General features: G+C 46.0%; 3 protein-coding genes across 3 annotated transcripts; 1 reads left to right on the top strand and 2 right to left on the bottom strand. All coding sequences in view use genetic code 12, as the record gives it.

Annotated features, from left to right (window-relative positions):
* Positions 1–3,827: 3,827 nt before the first annotated feature.
* CXQ85_004853 (ubiquitin-specific protease) lies at positions 3,828–7,766 on the top strand (the record flags this gene model as incomplete). Its single annotated transcript, XM_025488461.1, has 1 exon — positions 3,828–7,766. The coding sequence occupies one exon, from the start codon at positions 3,828–3,830 to the stop codon at positions 7,764–7,766; it is 3,939 nt and encodes a 1,312-aa protein (XP_025343123.1).
* Positions 7,767–7,856: 90 nt separating this feature from the next.
* On the bottom strand, positions 7,857–8,729 carry CXQ85_004852 (putative pantetheine-phosphate adenylyltransferase; the record flags this gene model as incomplete). Its single annotated transcript, XM_025488460.1, has 1 exon — positions 7,857–8,729. The coding sequence occupies one exon, from the start codon at positions 8,727–8,729 to the stop codon at positions 7,857–7,859; it is 873 nt and encodes a 290-aa protein (XP_025343122.1).
* A 486-nt stretch (positions 8,730–9,215) lies between these two features.
* On the bottom strand, positions 9,216–11,960 carry CXQ85_004851 (uncharacterized protein; the record flags this gene model as incomplete). Its single annotated transcript, XM_025488459.1, has 1 exon — positions 9,216–11,960. One exon carries the CDS (start codon positions 11,958–11,960, stop codon positions 9,216–9,218), a length of 2,745 nt encoding a protein of 914 aa, XP_025343121.1.
* Between the last annotated feature and the right edge of the window lie 109 nt (positions 11,961–12,069).

The raw sequence follows: 12,069 nt of genomic DNA, 5'->3' as shown, positions 1-12,069 counted from the left end.
CCTACTTCTCCTTCTCCTTCTCCTTTCCCTAGTTCCATTTTCACACCATAACCTTAATTAATTCATGCCGTTTTTGTTCCTCTACATTCCTCGATTTTCTCATTTGCATCCATTTTCGTCGTTTTCGTCCCTTTTTTTTTCATGGCCTTTTTTTTTTCACTTTTGTGCGTTTTTTCGCCTCAATCGCCTGAAAAAATCCACTTTTTTTCGCTTTTTGTGCGTCCTCACTGAATCCAATGCCATTTCGTCGTTCCACATCGACACTGGCCTGGATTGTGGGAGAAACAGGTGGCACTTGCTGGTGAAATTGCTGGGTCGTCGTGGGTTGTTGGAAATGGAAGGTTCCTTTTTCAAAAAAAGTAAGAAATTCAAAGAATTCTGGAAACCTCTGAAACCCCTGGAAACTCTCACTTTGCAGCCATTTCATGCCTTTCACCTGCCACTTCCACGTAATTTTTCACATTTTCCAAACCCCCAAACCCACCAAATCCACAAATTCACCATTTCTAACCCCCTTAACTCTTCCTCTCCTTTCCCTCGGGGCTTCCCCTTTGGTACCTGTAAACTCCCGAAACATCCACTTAGCACAACATGCGGGTGTCTTAGTTTGCTGTTTCTGTTTGGGCCGGTTCCAGAAACATGAAAACATGGAGAATGGACCCACGGCCGTTTTGACCTGGGCTAACTAATCTGGATCGGGTTTGGTTGGATTTGGAAACCTCGGAATTCGATTGGGGATGCATTTTTGTGAAATAGCAATTAACTTGCTTTCGGGAGAGTATCCATAGGATGGACTTGGCCATCCATTGATCTCCTTATTTTCTTTCTTTTTCGATTATTTGGCTTTTTCTTGTTTGATCTGGACTGGTGGGTTTTTTTCAGATGGAACTGTTCCACCGTTTACGATACCTTCATTGTCTGCTGGGAATGAATGGCCGTCTTTGTCGGGTATCCGGTTTTGCACCCATCCACATTGGCCAGGCAGTCAATGGGCAGTCATTCGGCAGTCAATGAAGCATTTTACTTAATTAGCAGGCTAAATAGACACTTCCAGGTTGGCCTGGGGCTTTGGTGGACCAGGAATGTGGTTCACGAAATGGTGGTTTATTGAGCCATAGAGGGCAAGTATCCAAGTAGGGTACCACAGTACCAACAACAATACCAAAGAACGGTATTTCCCGGTTTTAGTGAATTTCCTACGATACTCTACTTAAAGTAGCATTTAGGGTATTGTAGGTAGGTCCCTTACTACGTCTACTTCCATCATTATAGTATATGGCCTCCCACTATATGGCCTTCCAGTATATGGCCTCCCACTACCTTAACCTCCCCAAAGTACCCCTTTTTCTGGCCAACCACAACCAACTCCCGCTAATCCATACCCTAACCACTCCCATCCCTCCCGTCCACACTATACATTACAAATCAATGCCTCATGGGCCTCCCGATCTGGAAGATCCCTATTCAAATCGGGTATGCTTATTGTCGCCTGGCATAAACGACCCTCGACAATATCGCTCCACAGTACCACATCCTGCTTTACATATTTGCCTTACATCTGCCTGGCACTTGCCTGGCATTAGCCTCGCCTGCTTAACCTCTTCCGCCGAATCAACATCTCTTTATCGTACCACCTACCGCCTTGCCTCGGAGTGGCCACCCCTAAAACCACAAAACCACTTGGCCCATCGCCTGGAAGCTGTGGAGCTTGTATGGTCTAGACGCAGAGTTCCCATCAATAAAATGCATCAAGCACAGCGTGTAAAATGGGATGAGCACTGATTGGGCTCGAAATCCGGCCTTGAGCTCTGGCAATCCGGAGTTCAGAACCGGACCAGCTTTCGAGGGCTCATCGGGCATGGGAAAAACCAAGAATTGTGGGTTTGGGTTGTCGTTTGTGTATCTTTTGATGTAGTATAATGCAAGGTCCGAGGGCGGGAAGTGGCTGCAAAAGAAGCACCGTGGAAGATTTAGAAAAAGAAACGGGAAGAAATGAAGAGATGGAGAGGTGAAGAGATGGGATGAGGAAGTGATGGGGAGAGGTTGTGGTTTGTGGAATATGGTTATTGGTTGTTCAGTGTGGTTGGTGATATTGGTAGTCTATGGAGGTGTGCTACAGAAAGCTAAAAGGACAGGTGGACTTTTCTAAGCGACGCTAGAGATAAAAACGTACTATTTTTCTGTTTGAAGTTTCCCACGATTGGCTGGAAGCTTATTTGGTTTAGCATTTGTCTATGTATGAGTGCCTTGGCTGATACCAGAATAGCCTACCGCCCTAGCATCATCAAAGGGCGTCAAAGACGTAGAAATCTACCCAGTCACTTTAAACCGGTAGTACCAGGTGACTTCAGAATTTGCCTTCAGTCCAAAATGCCTCTACTTATTGAAATAACGGTATCTATTGTCCAGCTGCTTATACCTTCTCGTGTGGTACACCCTCTTTAAGCACTACCCCCTGAACGAACTCCAACCCAGTGATTATAAATTGAAATCCCAACTAATCGCTCAATAAAATATTCATTTCACTAATACCTCCATCTTTAAACCACCTCCTCTGATCATCCCAGTGGATAACACTGTAGATTTCGCAGCCAATATGGAAACTACCCAGAACCATACTTCCTCCACTAGTCCTCTTCTTTCGAAGCCTTTTCGCCCGAATTTCAAGCAAATTCAACTTTCAAACTTATCTTCTAAGTTTCCTTCTTCTTCTTTATTTCACTTCCCAAAATCTTAACTTCCCCTTGAAAACCACTCTGACTACGTCATTTCTCACTTTTATACAGCCATACCGACCAGTTGCAAAAAGTTCAACACCACGCCAAAAATCGAAATTCCTCTAAACCACAAAACAAAGTATATAGCCCAATTCCTTGCCATATCTTCCCCATAAAATGTGCAAAAATTCCCCCAAAAAGGCCACATACCCAGAAAACACTGGACCTTCCATTTCTCCCTCTACACTGCCCAATGAGATGCCCAGTACACCACTTTAAGTCCCAAACCAACCAGTACTTCCACCACCAGCCAACCAAAAAACCTCCTTTTCCCATTTCCTCTCTCTCCTCTCCACCCCAAAACACTACTAATCCATTCAATTCCCGCCCCAACCAACTCAACCTTCCATTCCCTGTATCCCTCCTAAATGCCCATCTTGCGCTTCGGAAGTCCATATGGAGAGATTTCGCAGCCATACACTTCCAACTCATCTTTCCAAAATCACCACCAAACCTGTCCAAACTGATGATCTCACCATCCAACAGCCTAAAATAAACATATACACCTCTAAACACCTCTTAAACATTCCCCAACACCCCTTATTCTCCAGTTTCACCGGGCATCGGCCATGGTACCCGAACGTGATCTGCCCACTTGTTTGCTGTACGCTTTTCCCCACGTTTTCCCGAAACCACCACCCAAAACACCCACCAGGGCAAAATTCCCCTTCCCCAGCCTCCGAAAACCCTCCTAAACCTCCCAAATCTCCAGGATAGGGGCAGGGACTCCACAGTTTGGCCAAGACTCACGTGCCGCGCACGTGACCGCACCTGGATCACACGTCCCATATCCCTTGCTTCGGAGTAGCTCTTTCTTATACAATTGGCGTTGCTTTACAAACAGCACTTGATCGAACTTAAACTAGGCATATCTACCATAAGTGCTGCCCAATTGCAACCTTCGAGCTCCCAGTTCCCCCTTATTGCCTACTAATCCGCCCCCGCCTGCCCACAGTGAGGCTCTACAAGAAAACCACAACAGCTAAGAAGCACATCATCGGCACCGATCCCGGTCTGCCTCCGCCTGAAAACTCCAGATTAGCTTCTCATATGGTTAGCAACCCCGCTACCGGTGGAAACACCGCCGCTGACGGTCCCCAAGGCGATGTGGTGGAGATCGACAGCAGTGACTATGAGATGTTGGACAAGTCTGGAATGCCAATTGACGGTTCCGACGCTGAAAACGTGTCTGAGGCTCTGGACGCCGAGCCCAGAGATATGGACGAGGACGTTCTGGGCCACGATGATGACGAGATCGAGGAGATCACTCCTCCTACAAGACAACAGCCTGATCCAAGAAGAGTACCTCCACTGTCACTCTTGGCCACCGACTTTGAGAATGTGAGCAAACGATTGATGAAACCCGTTCCTGATTACCCTGTGAAAGATGAGAGTTACGTGGTATGGGAGATCAAGGACTGGAATGCCTTGAGGAAAGAAGAGAAGGTTCGGGGCCCCGAGTTTGAGTGTGGTGGCTACACCTGGAACGTTCTCTTGTTTCCCAAGGGCAGTAACGACTTGATTTCAATGTACATGGAGCCACACCCACCAAAGGATGCCGACGGCAATGTTGATCCAAATTGGTATGTTTGCGCTCAATTTGCATTTGACATGTGGAACCCTAACCATCCAGAGGTGCATTATCCAAGCAGCTCGAGCCACAGGTTTAACAAAAATGAAACCGATTGGGGTTTCTCGTCTTTTATCTCCGTCAGAGACCTTCTGAACGCAGCCAAGTTTGGCCGTTCCCATTCTTTGATGGAGAAGAACCAGTTCAATCTCACAGGTTACGTTCGTGTGATTGATGATACATCCACAGGTGTCTTGTGGCACAATTGGATTGACTACGACTCTAAGGCTCAAACAGGTTATGTTGGTTTGAACAACCAGGGTGCCACCTGTTACCTTAACTCTCTTCTTCAGTCCTACTACACGACAAGAACGTTTAGAGATTTGGTGAACCAGATTCCTACAGACCCTCAGAGTGAAACAAAGAGTAAGGCTGTCCCATTGGCGTTGCAAAGAATCTTCTACCTCTTGCAACTGTCAAATGAGCCCGTGGGTACCATGGAATTAACAAAATCTTTTGGTTGGGACTCCACCGATGCATTCACTCAGCATGATATTCAGGAACTTAACCGTGTTTTGATGGATAAGCTTGAGATGGCTATGAAGGGAACCAAGATTGAAAACAAACTTAATGATCTCTTTGTGGGTAAGATGAAGTCGTATATCAAGTGTGTTGACGTTCCTTACGAATCTTCTAGAGAAGAGGACTTTTGGGACATTCAGCTTAATGTTAGAGGCTTCAAGAATCTTACAGAATCGTTCAAGAACTATATTGAGATTGAAATGCTTGATGGCGAGAACAAATATCAAGCTGGTGACCAATATGGATACCAGGACGCTAAAAAGGGTGTTGTTTTCCGTTCATTCCCACCTATTCTCCACCTTCAGCTAAAGAGATTTGAATATGATTTTATGGTCGACGACCTTGTGAAAATTGACGACTATTACGAATTCCCAGATCGCGTTGATCTTAGACCTTTCCTCGATGAAGACTTGCCCGAGGAGGTTAAAAACGAAAACTGGAACTATAAACTTCATGGTGTATTGGTACACCAAGGTAGCATTTCGAATGGCCATTACTACGGTTTGATCAAACCAGAATCGCATGACGACGAATGGTTACGTTTTGATGACGACAAGGTATGGAAAGCAACTCCAAACCAGGTATTTTATGAGAACTACGGTGCATCTGAGATCTCTCCTCAGCAGCTTAGATTACAGACTCGCAGTGAACAAAACGAGTACTTGATAAGAAGAGCTACGTCAGCTTACATGTTGGTGTATTTGCGCGAGTCTGAATTGGAGAAGTTGTTGCCACCAAACAACACCTTGGCCCCTACTCCCAAGTATGTCGCCGAGCAAATTGAGAAAGAGCAAGAAGAGTTCTTGAAGGCCGAGACGGCCAGAAAGGAAGCCCTCTTCTACATGTATGTCAAGATCATCACTGTCAAGAACTTTGCATCTTATAATGGCTTTGATACATATCCAGATCCTACTGAGCCTCGTCTTTACGATGAAAACATCTTCCACAAGGATGCGTACCCAACTACAATCAAGGTGAAAAAGGATGCACCATTCTCTCAGCTTTATGAGAAAGTGGCAGAACAATTGGGTTATGAGATTCCAAACGGAACCGGACAAACTTCAGATAAAACTGTGTCCGTTGACAGCGAAGGTGAGCTGCGGTGGCCATTTAGACTTCTTTGCGTGAGTCACAGAAACAACAGAACCAACAGACCAGATGCACCGGTTGCAGAGCTGCTTCAAGACGCTACCGTGAGTCAAGTCTATACTCAATGCTTCAAGCGCCGTTACGAAGAGATGGTCTTCTTTGTGGATGAACCCCAGAAGCAACTTCAAAGCATTGACAAGGCTCAGCTGTTGATAAGCCCAGAGCAATTTGACTTTGAGGCTGCCACTCAAAGAATCCTTTCGAATAAGTCCTCTCGCTCATGGGATGATGACACATCGAATTCAATCAGAATCTTCGTCAAATACTTTGATCCTGTCAGTGACGAGGTTCGTGGTCTCACTTACGCTAGAGTTCCGTTAGATGCTCAGGTTTCGCTGTTGACTCCTATCATCAACAATGTGCTTCAATTTGATGCCAGCACTCCTTTGACATATTTTGAAGAAGTTACACATACCAGTATTGAGCCTATTGATGAGAATTTGACGTTCGAGAAGAACGAGTTGGGAACTGGCGATATTTTAACAGTCCAGCTTGCTGATATTGAGAGTGCTACATTCGACAGGCTTTTTGTGAATGCTAAGGAATACTATGAGTTCCTCCTTACGAGACTTCATATCCATGTGAAGCCTTTCAAGGCGAACGAAGAGGAAGAGGACAGTGATTTCGTGGCTGATGAAGAAAAGAACGGTGACAACAGAAACGGCGATCAAACAAAGGCTTCTCAAGCTGAGGTTGCTGAGATCGAGCTAGCTAAGGAAATGAGCAAGTCTACAGACATGTGGATTCTGACTCAGTTTTCTTATGCCCAATTGGCTGACGCCGTTGCTAAAAAGCTTGGAGACAATGTTGACCCTGCTAAGTTACGTTTGTTTGTGGTGAACAACCATGGAACCAGATTCCCATTACTGTCGTTCCAATCCCTTTCGCAAGTGTTTACTAAGCAGGTTTCTGTATCCTCTGTTACAAACTTCGAGTATGAGATTCTTAACATCACATTGAAGGAATACGAAAATCTTCAGTCGGTGAAGATCTACTGGATGAACAGTATCCAACAATTCCATTTATTTGACTTGTTGGTGCCTAAGACAAGCACCGTTGCCGATTTGGTGAGAAAATTAATTCACAAGCTTGATATCCCACCTAAGCTTTGGAGCAATTTGCTTGTATGGGCTGGCCAGGAAAGTAAATACAGCGACTTGGTGAAGTTTGACCGTCAAATCAGCGATCTTCCAGATGCATCTGAGGTTTACTGCGGCTACTTCCCAGCAGAGGTTGAGATTCTCGTCAGCAATGACTTGTTCAAGCGTTTTGACGAAAAGCACGTATCCAAGGAGGATATCGAAGACGAACTTCTCAGACTGGAGTTTGAAAAAGCTCAGAAGACTTCACAAAAGTTGAACCTTGTTCCAGTGTTCCATTTCCATAAAAACCCTGCTTACAGCCACAGTAAGCCATTCATCTTTGCCGTCTTCCCTGGCGAACCATTCGAGGAGACAAAGATCAGGTTACGCAAGAAGCTTGGACTTGGCGGACAGGCATTCGACAAGGTCCGCATTGCGCTCACAGACGCCAATGACAAGGGCCGGTACCTTGATAGCGACAATCCTAACTTGGAGCTTTTTGAGGAGATCAAGAAGTTTGATGCCGACACGTTCCTTGCGCTTGACCATCCTGACAGGAACCCACGTCGTCCAAATCCTTTCGAGAAGGGTATCTCCATCCGATAAAACTCGTATGCCAGCAAAGTTGATCTTTGTACCAATACATGGTTGTTCTTCGCCACATGTGTGTATTCTAGAATGCTTTAGTATGTTTCTTCAATGACGTTTCTGTCTCTTGGCCAATCTCTTGACCTCTTCTTCCCTGACGCCAGTAGAGCTGATTTTACCTTCCCAGTTCTCGTCCTCCTTACCCGTAGCACCAAGAACATCCACCGAAACCACCTCCAACACAGGAAAATCCTGTTTCTGCCTATAATCATTAACGAAATCAGCACCCTTTCTCGTTTCCTCACTGATTATCAATGCATCAATATCCTTAACAAACCCAGTAGGCCCACAGACATCGTCAATCTGGTAAATAGCAAACGTCACCGAAGGCGGCAAGATCTGCTGTAAAAACTTCGTCACCGCCTTGATCCTCTGTCCAATTGGCTCCATCACTTCAGCATACTTCTTCTTCAAGAGCATCTGAGGCCCCGTCACGCCCACAATAAGGTGTTTCAGCGTAACGAACCCAGCTGCCAGCAACAAGATCTTATGTCCATCGTGAAGATGATCAAACGTGCCACCCACAGCACTTACCAGAAACTGGCGACTGCCAAAAGACTCGAAACTAGGTGGTTCAACCCTGGTGATGTCACCTTCCAACGGTATCACCTTATCAGCCACATCCACATCGCCAGCCTCCAGCAGCGGCACAAACGCCACGTCCCAGTCATCCCTGGGCGACTCCAAAAGCACGGTTATTTCAAACTTAAACGAAAACTCCCTCTTGTTAGCGTACCCACGTAACTGGTCGTAGAGCCTGGCAAGCACATAGTTAAGCTCTTTGGTCTGTTTCACCGGCAGAAGCACCAAAACGTCGATTCCAGGAAGCGAAGCTGGAATGTGGGTGAACACTGCCTCGAAGAAACGGGCGTAGTCGTTTCTGGCTGGATCTTTCACGACCAAAACTGTAGAAAAGGCCATGGTTGGTGAAATCTGGGGAAAGGTGGTTTTTCGCACTGACTTGTCTGGGGTGGATGAAGAGGAGGGATAGGCTGTTGGGGGAGGGATGACTTGGGTTGGCTGAAAATAGGAGGGTAGAGTGGAGAAGTGAAGGGGAGTTTGGTGGTGTTTTTGGATTCTGGATATTGGCAAAAGTGGGCGAGTTAACTGTGGCTTGTGCGTTATGTATGGGTATATAGAATGGCTGCGAAATGGATGGTAAGTATGGACTGGGGGTATGGCGAAGATTGGTCTTCTGGAGGGGGGCAGAGGGTAGTATATCTATAATTTAACCTACTTTGGATCTAAGTTCACTGATTTGGAGTTTATGTTCCAATAACTGCCAGGGTCGTATAGTACTGGTGGTAGCAACTAGTCATAAATGGCTGCAAAAGATATCCATCCCTCCTTCAACTTCTCCTTAATCTTCTACACCATCATACATGCATTCGTCATTGCCTTGGGGCTCTATTTACAGGCGTTGTAGACTCTCCACTGGAGAGCTCTAAGTTTTTCTTCCACATCAACCAGCTTGGACTCCAACTGAATGAAGGACTTCAATGCAAGCATCAACTTCTTCAGCTTATCGTCGAGATCGTCTCGGTCCTTCAACGCTCCATACACGAAATACACAGACTTGGCGACTTCTCTGGCATTGGCAATGTTCTTGCTGGGATCACAGAGTTCCTTTGGCGTGTAGAACAAGATACCCGAGCCAATAATCTTCTTGTGCACTTCGAAAGCGTTTTTATGGTTATCTGGAGCATCTATCCATGTCGTGGAGTTGATGTGGTTGATGAGGTTGTCGTAGGACTCCACGAACTTGTTCAGCATAAGCGCTTGTCTCTTTTTATCCAAACCGTAGAGTCTGGCTTCGTGAACCATTATACATCTCATAAGCACACTGAGTGGGTCAAGCACATCAAAAAGCTGCTCCGCTGTCAAAGACTTCTTGGGGGTGTTATTACGGAGCTTCTTTCTGCGCTTGTCCACAGCACCTTTATGCAAATTCTTATCGTTGTAGAAGTAGACTTCTCTCTTGAGCACAGAGAAAACAGCATCGAACGTCTTCTCACGAGGCTGGAGGCTCTTGGAGAGGTTCGAGGTTGGCGAAAGCACAGCTGCTAGAAGCTCAGTAATGAACCTAGCGGGAACATAACGCTTAGGGAAACTGTCATCGATTTTGTAAATGAAGTTCTCCAAAAGCATAGTGTCAACAATGCTTGGTTGATGAGGAGGCGTCAAGTCCATCTTTTCACTTAAAGAAAGCTTACTGAACTCTCCACCATCTTCAGTTGCACCTCTCTCGCCCACAAGACATTCCTTTACCACAAACTTGCCTTTATCGTTTCTTGCCCTGGTCAAGTCAGGATACTGAGACTTGGGGAGTGCTCCACATGTCAAATCTTCGGCAACATGTTTACGCAAATCAGTTCTACTGACATAGATGCCACCCCAGTTCGTCAAAATATACCACATGGCCAAGTAGAATTCCTTAACTGCACCGACCTTCAAGATGGAGTCCACAGCGTTGGAGAGCAAGAAAGCGTTGATTCCCAAGCCTTTTTCAAGGGAAATCAGCTTCAGCGATGGAAGCTTTACTCCAAACTTGCCGTCCGAGTTGATATAGTTTTGGTGCTGAACGAGTTTGTTGATGTCAGAGAACCTTGGTCTCGAGAAGTCCACCAATCTCTTCTTCTTGTCTGAGAAAATGGCTCTAGTCTTGTTTGTGGAGAATGCTGGCGGTGGGAATACAACCAATGGGTTAACCTCGTCAAGCAGAAGCTCCTTGACATGGGTCAGAGGAAGATCAGTTTCGGGCACTTCAGCTTCCTGGATTCTCTCCTCAGTACGTCTCTTGATATCAGCTGAAGGCGCAAGAACCTTGCTTTCATCGTTCTCCTTAGCAAAATGCAACATTGACTCAACTTCAGGGCACCACATCTTGAGGTACTCGAGGCCCTGGAGCATGTACTCGTAGTGGGAACCAGAACGAGGAGTGACAGAAGTACCCGAAAAGTTGTTGACGAAACATTGCAAGAAAGTCGATGCAAAAACTGGATCTATATCCATAAGAAGACGGGATGTCTGCTTTCTATAATGTTCCAACTTGCCTGGATCAGCTTCTGCTTCTTCTTTAGTAGGAGGCACAGGGGGCATTGCCAGAGCCATCACCTTCTTATACACATTGGTGGCGGTCTCTACCAACTCAGCCTGGGCTGCAAAAAGCTGTCTTGTTCTCTCTGTAGCAGAGATATTAGGGGCATCTTTAATTTGAGCCACTTGGTCTTGAATATAACGCTTCCTGCCATTGAGAAAGATAGTAAACGTTTGACAATCAGGCACAAATGTCTTTGCAGTTTCAGCACGTTCGAAAAACTCCATTGCTAGACGCTGATTATTCGTATAGTTCTTCATCGCAAACAGCAAAAAAGCATTAAACACTTCAACCAGCGGCCGTTTAATACGATCATACGTAGACAAGGCATCCACCACAGCACTACGCAGCAAAGCACCCCATTCGTGATTATCTGCCAACCCTTTATAGTAAAGAACGTAAGTTTGGTCATTAGTAGGAATCATCCACCGTTTGCGGTCGTGAAGAGCCTTCTGGCCCCATTTAATCTTGCCATGGTCCATACACCATTCAATGACGGCATTCAGCGCCACCACAGCGTTTCCACGAGCCAAATGGCAAAGCTCCATGGCTCTTGTAGGAGCCTGATCAATCTCCAAAAGCTTAAGCGTAGCTTCAGTCACCTTAAACGGGTCCAAAAGCGCTTCTGGCGTAATCCCCAATAAGTGAAGCAAAAGCTTTGGCGGTACATGTTTCCGGCCTACACTCTTCATCTCTGCGAGGCTTTCAAATATAGAAAGCGACATCTTCGACTCCACAGCCAAATCGCTCGGTTTGATCTTATCCAAGTGTATAACCTCTTTGGAAGCCTTGGACCGTATAACGCCAGTATCATACTTCGACCGCAACAAAAGCAACGCTTTCTGAGGACTAAGCGTATTCTTAGCAGCGCTAGCAGCCGCCCTTCGATTCTTTCTTTGTAGATTGGCCGCTGCCTGAGCAGGCGTAAACGTCTGGATCTGTCCCGTCTCCACGAAATGTGCAAGCTTCTCTTTGATATGAGACCCTGAAGGCTTTCCAGGCCTGGCTAGAGCAGAAGCCAGAGCACCACGTGATAACCACCTTCGTATTAGCATTTTCCACTGCTCCTTTTGTCTATTTTTCACTCTCCCTCGAGATGGTGTATTCGATGCTCTTCGCATCCATCCAATGCTCCAAAGGGTCCCCCATATACACACTTAGCAG

Source organism: Candidozyma haemuli, assembly GCF_002926055.2.
Source record: "Candidozyma haemuli strain B11899 chromosome Unknown H_2014730914, whole genome shotgun sequence".
Taxonomy (NCBI): domain Eukaryota; kingdom Fungi; phylum Ascomycota; class Pichiomycetes; order Serinales; family Metschnikowiaceae; genus Candidozyma; species Candidozyma haemuli.
Note: the sequence above shows the minus strand (reverse complement) of the source record. Positions and strands in the feature narration are given on the sequence as shown.